Source organism: Channa argus, chromosome 23 (genome assembly GCF_033026475.1).
Source record: "Channa argus isolate prfri chromosome 23, Channa argus male v1.0, whole genome shotgun sequence".
Taxonomy (NCBI): Eukaryota; Metazoa; Chordata; class Actinopteri; order Anabantiformes; family Channidae; genus Channa; species Channa argus.
This window is the reverse complement of record NC_090219.1, coordinates 1,575,280-1,589,408: the sequence shown is the minus strand read 5'-3', so window position 1 is coordinate 1,589,408 and position 14,129 is coordinate 1,575,280. Positions and strand designations below refer to the sequence as shown.

The window sequence follows — 14,129 nt, the reverse complement described above, 5'->3', positions numbered from 1 at the left end:
ATATAGAGTATTTGGAATTTACTTACATATACTTACTTTTAAGTGTGCGTTTGAATATGTAAAAACAGTTCCTGAATGCTCTGGACTCATAGGTTTAACCATGGTACAGAAGTAAGACGAGGGAGAGCTGGCAATCTGGAGGGTTGGCAGTGACACACATTAAGAATTAAGCCTTTGTCACTCGTGAACGATTCTCTTTTTTTCATTCGAAAAATGATTCGTGCAGTTTACCTTTCACTAAAAAATGTGTTCATTCAGTGACCACTGCTCCTTCCGTTTATTCGCTTTAACAGTTAACAGTATGAGTGAAGTCATGAAGTGGGGGACTCAAAATTGACTATATTTAATTTCTGATTTATCTCTAGTTTATTAAGACTATTAAGTGTGCAGCTTAAAGCCAAACATGTTGAGTGTGATATTGACGTGAGGAGGCTTAAGTTATTTAATCATCTGAGCTTGTGAAAGTGAAGTAGACAATCAATATGGCCACAGTTTTAGGTGTGTGCTAACCTTTAATGCTCAGTGCAGTAAAGAAAAAAAAAATTGACCACCCCGCCCTTTGTTACAGAGTGTTCAGGGGTACATTGCTTTTCTGTTTAACGTCAGTGGTAGCAACAAGTGATCAACAGCTGTTTCCCTGTGCTAATGACTCTGTGATGTGACTTCCTGTGAGAATGAACAGTGGTTTCAGTGGCAGATCTCTCAGCACTTAAATGCTGCACTGTTCACATGTGATGCCTAGTTAGATGGTATTCTGGTTTGCTCACTCAAGTAACAATAGTGATCAGAATACATGTCACATTTTTGTTCCTATTCTATTGTTTCAAGTCTAGCTGAGCCAGGTTAGTTTGTGGTTCTGTGGTCTGCAGCAGACCACTGTGTCTGACTCCGTTTCTTGTAAATTCAACAGTCCTAGCTTATTTATTGTGACCACACTGGTTTTGTTTTGTTGAACTATTTATTCTAGTGGAAAAATTAGTTTAGCAAGTTACGGGTCCTGTAATGTCATTGTGTTTAAAGACACAGATCTGAGTGATAATCAGCATCATAATCGACAGCCCTAATGAATGGAAACTAAACAGTATCTGCAGCCGGAAACACAGCAGCAAGTTATTTGATTCCTTGCTAACATGTTATAAGTGACAGAGCCAAACTCTATAGTTAAGAGTCAATAATTTTACGCATTGTGCTTGTGCATATTGCACATTCAGAACCATTGACTGTTTGTGAATTATCTTGTCCAAAGTTTATACTTGAAGTTATCAGGATTTTCTACATGTTACATTTCTAGTATGTAGCATGTGTTTGAAAAATATAACAGTGAGACATTTAAACTGGTCATTTAAACGGGTCTTGATAAAATAAGTTGAGTGGACTTATTAGTTAGATGCAATTGTTTTTGTGACGTAAAGAACTTCCAGCTGCAGCTAGTGAAGCCTCTTTTTCACAAATCAGTACAAAGACAGGGTTGTTAGTGCTTTATTCAGTTCCTCATCCTGGTTTTCGTGATTTTTATTTTTATGAAAATCCTTCTGTTCAGGGTCACAGGGGGACTGGAGCCTGTCCCAGCTGTCATTAGGTGAGAACCCGGGTACATTCTGGACAGGTTACCAGTTTATCTCAGGGCTACACAGAGAGACATGAACAGACAGACAACCATTCACAGCTACGGGCAATTCACCAATTAGCCTAACATGCATGTATGCGCACACACACACACACACACACACACACACACACACACACACACACACACACACACACACACACACACACACACACACACACACACAAACATACACACACACTGAAGTAAATAAAAACCGAAGACAGTGGAATAGGGTAAATTAAGACCTTAGGCCACTTTTGGCCAGTGTTGTCCTTGCCACAAACATTACGAGCGCAAACAAATATTGGAAATTAAATGTTTGACTTGATTTTCCTTATTAAGAACCACAAAGGTTAGACAGCTTTGCATCATGTCACGGTTGATGAGACACAGCACAGCTCATCAGTTGCATTAGTACATTACTGTAAAAGTAAAGCTTGCTATGTGTTAGAAATATGGGGGATGATCGGAGTATTATGACGTGTAGTTTAATACAGCCAATTTAAGTGTTATCATACCAAAGAGGTGTGAGACACCTCTTCCCAGTTACCAGTTTGATATTGTTAATTAATGTTGTTACTTTATTCAATGTTGTTTGTGTATTTCAACCCACCAAATGATGTTTATTACTAATATCTGTGTCTAAACCTAACCATAAGGTTGTTTTTTTTTCTTTTTTTGGTGCCAAAAATAGGGCTTTTAGATTATGGCCATAAACTTAATCATGATTGTGAATCTTGAAAATGCTGAAATTGGCCCTAAGAAGAAAACAAAAACAAGGATTTATTATATCATATCATTATACTGTGAATGTTGAGGAAACCAGTGAGAGTCCTACATGTTGATACCAGTTTTAATGACTTTGAACACAGCAGCACTGCATCAGTGATCTTTTGAACAAAACAAACAGCTGTTTTTTAAATTTAGTTAGCTAGTTTACTATAATTTATACTTTCTTTTTGTATCGGAATAGTTTTGATGAAAGATTTCATCTGCTGAAGTTACCATCAAGGGTACAACATAGATTAATGTATTTGCCCCCTCAGCAATTCCAAAGGAATATCACAGAGGAGGAGAAGAGATGGACCAGTAGGTGACCCACAGGAGCTGGACTATCATCTTATACTGGCTGTTGAAGAAAGAAACCCACAAATCATGGATACTGTCTTCTGTTATGTAGTTGCTAAAAAATCATGCAAACTTACATCTGACTGTTAGTGTACCTTAGCTTGTCGTCAGAGAGGTCAGGAAGGGGCACTGCAGTGCAGTGTTCCTTATTCAAGCAAATCTTACCACATGCCACATATCGCTTTTAGTTACTTCCATATTGCTCTGAGGCATGATGGATTTCTTTTTCCATCGTCATTTTGGTCGCCGCCACAAAAGTCAGAAACACTCTGCTGCAGTGCGTCAACCTAGTCCTGCTGTTCAGACCAGTAAAGCCAGGAGGCGCTCTAGTGCTGGCCTACCTTCTGTAGCGTTAGTACAGTCCAGACGGTCCTCGCTTGGTTTGTCTCCAGTTTTTGTTGACCAGCACAGGCGTCCCAGTGTTGGCTTACTGGTGGCCAGTGGACAGAAGCGACAGTCTATTATAGATCTTGAATTTACAAAAACGAGTGAAAGAACTGGAGAACCTGGAAGTCGTTCTGAGAGATCAGATGTACCCATCAAGAGAGCAAAAAGACCGTCTGAGTACAAATCTCACCATGCTCGTTGTGCCTCTGGCACCATCTCCTATGTACATCGTGGGTTGGCTGTCCGATATCAACGTCATTCCAAAGTAAAATCCATTGAACCTCATTTACTTGGATCGTCTATGTTACTTGCAAGTTTAGTCCAGATGGGCAGAGGGAGGAATGAGAAGGAGGATAAAGAGGAAACTGATACCTCCCTGTGCTCCTGTTCTGAATCTGATACAGAGGAAGTAAGTGATGAAGAAGTGGAGGACAGAACTGTAGGAATAAAAGATTTAGGCCTCAGGCCTGTGTCTCAGATGTACTTAACACAGGCAGTCATTATGGAAAACATTAAATCCCGCCCTTTGCTTCGCCCGCCTCGCTGTCTGAGACGAAACTCTTCTCATCTCCTCCCAGCAGAATCTGTCTTTCAGAGCAGTGAAACGGGTTGTGGAGTTTATGGCAGATACAACCGACGAAATTCAAGTCAATCTCAGTGTACTGTAACTAAAACAATCCAGACTTCAGTGACCAGCCCCAGTCTGGGTCATGTGGTCTCAGCAGATCTGAGCTCTTCTGCTGCTGCTGCTGAAACAGATGTGGCCTCAACTGGGTCTCCACTCTCTGAAAGCTGTTCTTCACCACTTGGGAAACCCGAGGGAGCTATATACTATGATCCTTATCTGGAAACATGGGAGAACTTCCTGTCGTATGTAACACACCCACCCCACCCCCAAATACACACACACACACACACACACACACACACACACACACACACACACACACACACACACACACACACACACACACACACACACACACACACACACACACACACACACACATTATTGCTAATTCTTTGCACTAACTAATTTACAGCATAATTTCCCATGGACTGTTCCTGAATCGTGTACAGTGTTATTAATGTTTGGTTGTTCTAGCTGAATGTTTTGTGCTATGAAAGAGTTCATTTTGAATTTTTGGTGGTCCCTCTTGATTTTTAACAGTGGCTGTCCTTGTCTAAAGTTAGAAGAATTTTTTCATCAGCCACTCTTTGAATCCTCTAATCCTGAGTGATTACATTGCCAATTTTTTGGCTACTTATAGTCCTTTTAAGAGTAATTCTTTATCACAAAGTATCCTAATAAATAATACATGGACTTTTTCCAAGTGTCACCATCAGATACAAATGTCACTGACATAATATAATTTAAAACGGACAACATTAAACCTTTTATTTTACAATGTTCAAGTAGTATGTTTTATGGTAATTATCTTAACTTTCCTTCAACAACCAACAGCAGCAAATAATGGAATGTCCTTCTTGGATTCTTTGTTGCTTGAGTTTTAACATGATTTTAGGGGAATTGATATATTTTTATAGTTTCATATCTTATCAGGAACATATTAACAGAAGTATCTGTGTTGATATTTAATGACAGAAAAATGTTGCTATCACATCCATTGTCATAATAAACTGAAAGTTTTTTTACACAGCTGGAGTAAAATAAGGGTTGACTACAATGATTATGATGCACAAAGGTAACTGCATAAATTGTAATCATTCTTGCTACACAGTTCCCAAAAGATCCAATTAAAATGTTGACTCCATTACATGCCTGATAAGCCTTAGTTTAATCACATTAAATTATACTCTGTCAAAGAGTATAATTATAATAATCTATTAAGGAGTCTCCCTTCTTAGGTTGCATCCTATCAAATGTGAAAAGAAGCTCTTTGACCCTTTTCAGACTGAAACCAGCTGTGGTTTGCCCTTTACATTGAGTTTTAGAGTGTTCTGGGAAAAGCTGCAAATGTCACACATAGTAGAACAACTGGGACAAAGGAATGACTTTAAACGCTACACATAAGTTTTAAAGTGTAAAACACTTAATATACTATGTACAGGGTAGATTTGCAGTTATTGGAAATGGGTGTTCAAGTGTGGTTCTTTGCACCTTTTCATGAAAAAACTTATTTGAAGATTGGTCCGTAAATATGCTTTATACATATTCATTATATATATATATATATATATATATACACACACACACACACACACACACACACACACACACACACACACACACACACACACACACACACACACACTTAAATAGTTCAGTTTTCGTGTGTGTGTGTGTATACACTGAGAAATTGTCCTCTGCTCTGTGGTTCTATCCAAATGCTACCCTCCATTACATCCATTTCTGTGTAGTGCATGGTTTGTATTTTATTCATTAAAAGATGGGCCTGTGTGTGTGGGGTGTCTCTGATTATACTGCTTGCCAATCTACTGGCATAGAGGGTGTGAAGTTTTGTGAGATCACCTTCACTAAATGCGAAATCATGATGCAAATTTTTTCCCACAGTGGGCTGTGCAGTTGGCATACTGTGGTCCAGAAGCACCATGCTAGTTTTAAAAGCAGTTTCTGTGGAAACTTTGTTGAGCTGTTTTTACCAGGTGTGTGTTGTTGGTGGTCCATATCTCATTTTTATACGCTTACGCTTTAATACGGCATTGTCTGTCAGGGCTTAGAGTTGTCCTGTAGGGTGCTGGATTTTTGGCGCTGAAAATAGATAATACAGCATTTATTCTTTATGTTTTTAGAGTAATTTTAACTTTAACAAGAATATGGTTGTATATTTATGTGCACAGCCATCAGAAACCCTATATTTTGTAATAATGAAGCAGATTTACTTTATGCTGTGCCAGCTCAAAGAGCTAGTGGTTTTTATTTCATAATCACCATCTTTTGGACTAATGGGCAATCGGCAGCAGGATAGTTATACTACATACTCTGTTTAGAGACCGGCAGAGAAATTAGTGTTAAAAAGTTTAAAAGATAGATGCACTGGATATTAATAATGGCTTTGAAAATTTTGTTTGAATATGGATACAGTTACCAAATAGGGTTTCTAACTGAGGAAACATTGGCTGGGTGAATTTAACATAAGGTTTCACAAAACCTAAATTCTCTTTTGCACAAGAAATAGGTGAGCATTTATTCACAAATTCAGTGTAGTAAAACAACATAGTTGTCAAGGCTGTTACTACATTTATATACCTTTTTTTTATATATTTTGTTGTGAATGGAGTGGCTTACTAGGATGAGATTTTAGCTTTGTTGTACCCATTACTTCAACATTGTAATTTATCATTGAGGTACAGTAAATAACATATGACAGCAGACTCAGTTTAATAGTGAAAATTATACAAAATTTTACACAATTTTGTGCAATTAATAACTCTTTCACAGTAAATAAGAGCTTAAAATTTTAGGTTCCTTGGAATTAGCTGTTTCAACAGATTCATAACAAAGGGTACAAAGATGTGGGTATGGTCCATTAATTTATAAATATTCAGTGATACAATGACCCAAAACATTTTCAGTTCTAAGAAGTGCAGTGCTAATGGAGTACCTTTACGCTGCATGCAGCCTTAGTAACTGTCAGACCACAGGAAAGTCCCAGGTCTTCCCATTGCAATTACGGTTCACTCACATTTCACCCACTTGTGTGTTGAGGAGATGTATGTATGAGGAGATGCAATTAACATTTAGATTTAGGAGACGCTTTTTCCCAAAGCGACTTACAAGAGAAAATCTAAGTCAAGTAGAAAACTTTCAAAGACTTTCAAAGCAAAGTCCTATCAGAAGAGTGTTTACATTTCATAAGATGCAAGTTCAAAAAAGCAGAAAGGAATTAGTTTTTTTTTTGTTTTTTTAAATAGGTTTAAGTGCAGAGGAATTCTGTTTTAAGCAGTTTTTTGAATAATGGGAGTTTGATTCCTGAGCATGCAAGGTTTGGTAGCTCGTTCCGTTATAGTGCGATCACTAAGCTAAAGAGTTTTGCTTTATGTCTTCTGTGCGATGGTGGGACCACCAGACGTTGTTCATTGGCAGACCGGAGCGGACGGGAAGGATTGTAGACCTGAATGAGGGAGTTGGATTAAGCAGGAGCTTTTGAGTTGACAACCCTTTAGGCAAGAGACAGAGCATTGAACCTGATCCGGGAAGCTACAGGAAGCCACTGTAGAGATCTGAAAAGTGGTGTGACAGGAGGCCTTTTTGGCAAATTAAAAATGAGGCATCCTGGTGCATTTTGGATCTGCAAAGGTTTGATGTGCATACCAGTAACCTCATTAACAAAGCCAAAACACTTTTGTGTCACCACAGTGAGAGAAGTTGAGCGTATCATACAAAGGATGAGACTCTCAATATGCCCCTTGGGCATGCCCCTCTTTCCACTCCCCTGGTAAAAGCTAATGTCTCAGACAGAAACCCCCTTATCACAATCATCATTTATTACTCTCTCCAGAGCCGACAAGTCCCCATATCATTGAAACTGCAATAATTAGACAACATCTAAAAAAACCCTCTGAAGTTATGGCAACTATCGTCCAATCTCCAACCTTCCATTCCTGTCAAAGGTCCTTAGCCCAGTTTCAGTATCACCTCAAAACATACAATCTATTTGAAAACACATTCGGTCATCTGTAGGGTGCCACAGGGGTCTGTTCCTGGGCAAACCCTTTTCAACATCTATATGCTCCCGCTGGGCAATGTCATTGGCGAGCATGAAGTCTCCTTCCACTGCTATACTGATGATACTTGGCTCTATGTGAGGTTGAACCCGACCTCACGGACACTTCCATCAGCTCTCACCTGCCGCCTGGAAGCAATTGAGGCGTGGATGTCAGAGAACTTCCTTCAACTGAATAGCACCGAAACCGAAGCCTTTCTAATTGGAACCCCCCATCAACTTCATTCCTCCCCCATTAACTGTATTTCCTTTTAATGGCCACACCATTAACTTAAAATGTGAACTTTTCTGATAGGACTTTACTTTGATGTTTTCTCCTAGACTTGGATTCTTGCTTGCCTTGTACCTCACTTGTAAGTCGCTTTGGATAAAAGCCTCTGCTAAATCACTAAATGTAAATGTAAAAATATAATGTAAAACTACTCTGTTAACAACCTGGGGGTCAAGTTTGACCGCACCTCACTCACACTAAAAGGCTGGTCCACGCCTTTGTCCCCTCCAGGCTGGACCTCACAGCACAATCTACAATAAGACACCTTCGCTCCACCAATACTTATTGTCTCTACCCCTCAAGAACTGAACTCCACACAATGGGGGATCGAGCTTAGCAGCTGCTCCACAGCTCTGGCACACCCTGCCTGAGAACCTGAGGGCACCTAAGACTGTGGACTGTTTCTAAAAACTGTTAAAAACTTATTATTATTATTATTATTATTATTATTATTATTATTATTAACAGCATTGCAGTAATGAAGATTAAATTTGACCAGCGGCTGTATAATGAGTTGGGTTGTATATTCCGTGAGGTAGGGTCTAATCTTTTTGATGATCTAGAGGGCAAATCTACATGCTCTAGAGACCGAGGAGACGTGGTCCTTAAAGCTCAATTCGTCGTCAGTGATGACCCCCAGATTTCTGGCCGACTTAGTGGGCACAATCACTGTAGATCAAATGTGAATGCTGATGTTGTGTCGAAGGTCTGGCTGGGAAGACGAGCTTCGGTCTTGGAGAGGTTGAGCTGAAGATGTCTCTCTCTCATCCAAGCAGAGATGTCCGAGAGACAAGCAGAAATGCGTGATGAAACTGAGACTGGTTGACATCAGAAGTTGTTCTTTGAAAGAAAGTCTGAGAGTTGATTGAAGAGTGCTCATTCCATGGTCTTGGCCAGAAATGGAGAAAAAGAGATAGGTTAGTAATTTTCCACAAAGGAGGGGTCAAGAGAAGGCTTCTTAAGCAGTGGGTAATCTGGGCCTACTTGAATGAGTTCGGAATAATTCCTGTTGTGAGAGATGTGTAGAATGGAAGGTATCAGATATAGAGAGCAGGTGGTCAGATGGTTGGAGAGGAGGAGGGTGGATACGTTGTCCTCAGTCAGAGTTGAAAATGAGAGAAGCGATGGAGTTTTGGTAGAAGTTAGCAGGATGTCATCATCTGGAGGAGAGAACTGTGAGCTGATGGCTGCCACCTTATTAGTAAAGAAGCTGGCAAAGGTGTCGGCAGTGAGAGGGGTGGATGGAGGAGGTGGTAGTGGTGGGTAGATGAGTGTATTGAACGTGGAGAACAGCTTTCCAGTGTCCATAGCAGACCATGATACTCAAGAGCAGATGGATTTGCGCCACTTCCTCTCAGCACTCCTGAGCGTGGTGCATCACGGCTCACGGATAAGAACCTGCTGGATGAGCGGGTCTTGGGGCAGAGACTATCCAGGCACGTTGAGCGTGTATTGCAGAGGCTGTCTGTGGCTACATCTGTGTCGAGGGTGGAGAGGGCCTGTCTTGGGGGCAGAGTTGCAGAGATCAGCGAAGAGAACTGCTCCGGGTTGAGAGACCTGAGGTTATGTAGACTGTTACAAGTGTGGTGCAAGAATGTGAAGGTCTAGGGAATGAAGACTGTGAGCTGAATGAAGAAGTGATCTGATAAATGCAGAGGAGTAACCAAAAAGTTGTCTGTGGTGCAGTTCCGGGTGAGAATGTGGTCCAGGTTGTTACCAGCTTTGTGACCTATGGCCAATTAAGAGGTAAGGAGAGGGGAAATGAGGAAATGTATTTCCACTCTCCTTGTGCACTTAGCACAACTTGACTTTTTTGGGGAACATTTTCTTGAATTATTCTTATGGTATATTATTCCAGGCTTCCATGAGCACATCTCTGCCTCATAATCATGCTTAAAAATAAGACTGTTGCCACTGAGACGCATTCTAGAAGGAAAGACATATTTTAAAACCTGTCTGTACTTTTCAGCACTCATGATCGAATTTATTTGGATAATATCACCGAAAGTACTCGCACAAAAGCAGAACCAATGCATGACAGATCGTCCACCATGTTTGACTGAAAGGGTGCAAGTACTCACCCCCTCCAACACTTTTTTCACATATTGTCAATGATTTAACCAAAACATTTCAAAACCTTTGATTAATCACTTCATAATACTCTTTTCCACTGATCTTCATTCTAACAATTGTGAGCTTTTCCATATTTCAACCTTTTTGCCCTGATTCCCTTCAAAAAGGTTTTCTTGGCTGCTATCCTTTGATTAAGGTCTTTCCTGATCAAATCTATTTGACCAGTGAAAGGATCAACCTGGAATCCAAATGAAGCTGCCAGGTCCTTGCTGGATTTCTTCCAGTCTCTCAAGGATGAAACTCTGAGGAACTTCTCCTCAGATGTTAGCAGTTTTCTTGGTCTTCCACTTAAGACATGCCAAATGCGAAGGAAGGTCGCACTAAATGCTTGTCATTTTTGATATAGACAAAAATAACAAGTGTTTTTTTTTTAACACGAACAAAGAACACTTTCCTTACCAGTTTGCTGCATTTTCTAGTTGACTGTAAAATAAGAATATCCGACAAACAACACATCTATTGCAAGCACAAGTCTTTTTTTTTTATGAAACTGCTTATCAAACAAAAATGTTAATAAATGCTTTCATGCTCTGTGATGGATGGATGGATGTTTGATATTTCACCAACTTCATATATTAATATCAGTTTCAGTCACTTGGTTTGACTTTTGAATGCAGATACAGTATATTGATGTAAATGTTTCTCATTACAGTACTTTTTGGTAACTTGGATTTAGAATGAAAAAATTAATTTTAATAGTGTACAGTACAGGAGAATGCTAATACTGAAAATATATATTAAAAAAATATAAGACCCATACCATTTTCAGATGGAGCACCAGGGATTACAATGACACAAGTTTGCTCATACTGCAAAGGCTGCAGTGTTGAATGTTTTGCTCCTGTAAAATTCTTCCTCATAACATAATTTAAATGGCAAAATCCCTTGAAATGATGTCATCTGAATGTAGAAACTCTTTCAGATTATGTCAATTGCTTTTTCAACTACAGCAGAAAGATATTTTAATATCAGGATGGCACAGGGACATCTATAATTTTTCTTTGTGCTCCTCAAACCATAGGAACCACATTTAAGCTCAGAAGTGGTTCTTTAATTCAAAGGATTTGAAGGAGCTTCACAAAAGGAGACCAAAGTTTACTTAATATTGAACATTTCTATGTTTGGTACAATTATTTAGCATTTCTCAAAATCAACTGTTGCGTTTGTCAGTTTTTTTCAAATTATGTCCTTTTTCTTTGTAAATGTCTTTGTGAATTTATAAAAAATGTTTAATTTCTCTGTGTTCCCAGAAAAGCCATAGCCAAGTCCAGCCTGCACCATTTGTCCTGTCAGCCCAGCACATCAGCTCTGAACAGGGCAGACCCAGAAGCAAACATCTGCAGTACAGTTGACTGGACTGTGAGTGTAGACATCAGTATGAGTCACACACATTTAACTTCTACCATACATGGTCAGGACATCAACCAGCTATTTATCTGAATAAAAAAAATGCCAAAGTTGTGATGTAGTTTATCAAGCTGTTAATTATATTGCAACATTGAAAGACATTTATAGGAAAACGTTCTCTTACAGTCTAGTCTTCCTGTGTTTGGCTCTGTAGGAGTCAGCTGTATACGGGGATCATATCTGGTTTGAGACAAATGTGTCTGGAGAATACTGTTACGTGGGAGAACAACACTGTGTTGCCAGAGGACTGGTTAGTATCTTTCTAATTCATGTCTTCTTTTCTCTCCCGCTTTATGTTCTCAACAGCACAGTTCGCTAAAAGCTACATTCCTGTGCAGCTGTTATGATTTTGCAAAGTGTTTATTGGACCAAATGTTTACACGCTGCATGTTTTCATGCATGTTTATGTGTCAGTGAAGTGTTCAATGCCAATTTTGTTCAGTGTGATATGTCTTCAACTTCAAATTCAGGATCATTTTTTATTAATAAGAGGACTGATTGTACCCACTGCCTACTTAAAATAATCACATTGGTGATTGTTTTTTAATAAATATGGAGGAAATGCATCAGAGTCTGTAACCTATAGGCCAGTCATATGGATCTGTCTGATTTATGTTTTTTTAGTTTGCATTGTTGTTTGCATTGCAAATTAACTTTGCCAGGTAGGGTCCTTTTCTGTTTCGCTTCTATATTGCTCTTCATCTCTTTCATTCCCCATCAACACTGTGTGATGCACCCTTACATTCTTTATACAGTAATTTTTTTATATGTGCACCTCGAGTATAAAAATTTGAAGTAGTGTAGTATTTATAGTAGGGTATTTTTATGCAGTTCAGCTACTTCTGGTCTACAGCATCCCAGTCCAGATGACAAACTCTATTCATGTTTCAGCAGTGGCAGAGTATTCCTAACTTTATTTGTAACAAAATGAATAAGGATAAGTGTGTATACTTTGCATTATAATTCATGGTTTCATACTGACCCCCATTGGTAAAAGATGAAAATTACTTTTAGCCGCAGGGGATCATAAAACTTCTTAAATCTCGGTCATACCACAAGTTGTTTCACCTATGACTTTATGGCTGTTTCTATTCCCTGCTTTCTCCAGCAAAAGTCTGTCAGCCGAAGGAAGTGTGCTGCCTGTAAGATAGTCGCCCACACTGTCTGTATAGAACAGCTGGAGAAGGTAATCTCTATCTCCTGTTTTCACAGTATTATTACAGAACTGACTGATTTGTGTGACCAAAATGTTCACTTCTTATATATCTACTTCATGGAAACAAGAGACAAAAAGATGCAGGTGAAAAATTAAGTCGGATAAAGATGGCGAGCTGATGATTAAAGAAGGGTGGTTAAACTGTTTCTCATTAGGAACAAAAGGTGATTGAGGCAAGAATTAAAAAACTTTGAGTCATTAAGGATGAGTTTAAAATTGGAAAAAAGTGAGGATTATTAAGATCCTCAGTCATGAAGAAAATCTAAAAATGGATTTAAGAACGGTTGCTTTGTTTATCTGATAACTATTTTATTTCATCCGTGTTTATTTGTGAAGAAGAGGACAGCAGGTTATCTTTAACTTTCCCTCCTGTCTAACCTGCAGCTTCAGAGATCTAGACCCAGTCTGTGGGAAGGCCCCCTTCCACTCAATGACCCCAACTTTAGAGTGAGATACACTCCTTTCTCTTGTCTCTCCTCATCTGTGATCCTCAATCTGAAAGAACTACACGGGCCAGAGGGGGTGTCTGGAAATCACTTCAGTTTATTCAATTCATCCAACCAGTGCAAAAAAATTATGTCACTGTTTCCCATAGAATTTATTTGGCATCAAAAATATAAAGAATCTTTGTAGATGGGGGGTTAATGTATATGTAGGCACCTTTCCAAATCTCTTCAGTATGTGGGAAATGGATTGCACACGATTATGGATAATCCATGTGAAATGAATGAATTGAATTAAAATGTAATTCAATTCAGACACACACCCTCTAAAAAAAATCCATTGTTCTTCCATCTTCATAAAATGGGTCCTTTTTTTGCCTTTCAGTAAATTATTCTGTCTCTTCCTTTTTTTTCTTGAACAGAGTGCTACAATAAATCGCTCAGGTTTAAGGAAGTCTCTGGGAAGGGTATGATTTCCTTCAGGAAGTAGAGCTGGAGATTTTAGGACTGGATACAGATACAAAGCCAGGATGGAGACTTTAGTCTACTACACTAAAAATACGTAATATGGCTGTTTGACCAAAACACCAACCAAACAAAATAATTAATAAACATCAATTAATTAATTCATCAACAACTCTCCCTTTATCAGTTAATACGCTTGTCCTATTCAGATTTGGTTCGTGGTAGCAGTAGGTTCAGCAAAATAGTCGATTTTCTTTCCCATAAAATGTTTTCCAGCACTTCCTTTGGGATCCCATGGTGTTCCAGGCTAGGTGAGAAACATTATATAACTGGAGTTAAGAGTTGCGACCGGAAAGATATC

General features: G+C 39.0%; 1 protein-coding gene across 8 annotated transcripts in view; it reads left to right on the top strand.

Annotated features, from left to right (window-relative positions):
* Positions 1 to 14,129, top strand: part of LOC137108617 (diacylglycerol kinase zeta-like) — a 106,331-nt gene that overhangs the window by 27,744 nt on the left and 64,458 nt on the right. For 4 of the 8 annotated variants that reach the window (XM_067493421.1, XM_067493420.1, XM_067493426.1 and 1 more), the window contains exons 2-6: positions 2,656 to 3,994; positions 11,488 to 11,596; positions 11,799 to 11,894; positions 12,753 to 12,830; positions 13,245 to 13,307. In XM_067493421.1, the coding sequence (XP_067349522.1) occupies positions 2,949 to 3,994; positions 11,488 to 11,596; positions 11,799 to 11,894; positions 12,753 to 12,830; positions 13,245 to 13,307 (1,392 nt within the window). In that variant the 5' untranslated portion in view covers positions 2,656 to 2,948. The remainder of the gene's footprint in view (positions 1 to 2,655; positions 3,995 to 11,487; positions 11,597 to 11,798; positions 11,895 to 12,752; positions 12,831 to 13,244; positions 13,308 to 14,129) is intronic. The other 4 variants (XM_067493428.1, XM_067493427.1, XM_067493422.1 and 1 more) reach the window with 3 other exon arrangements.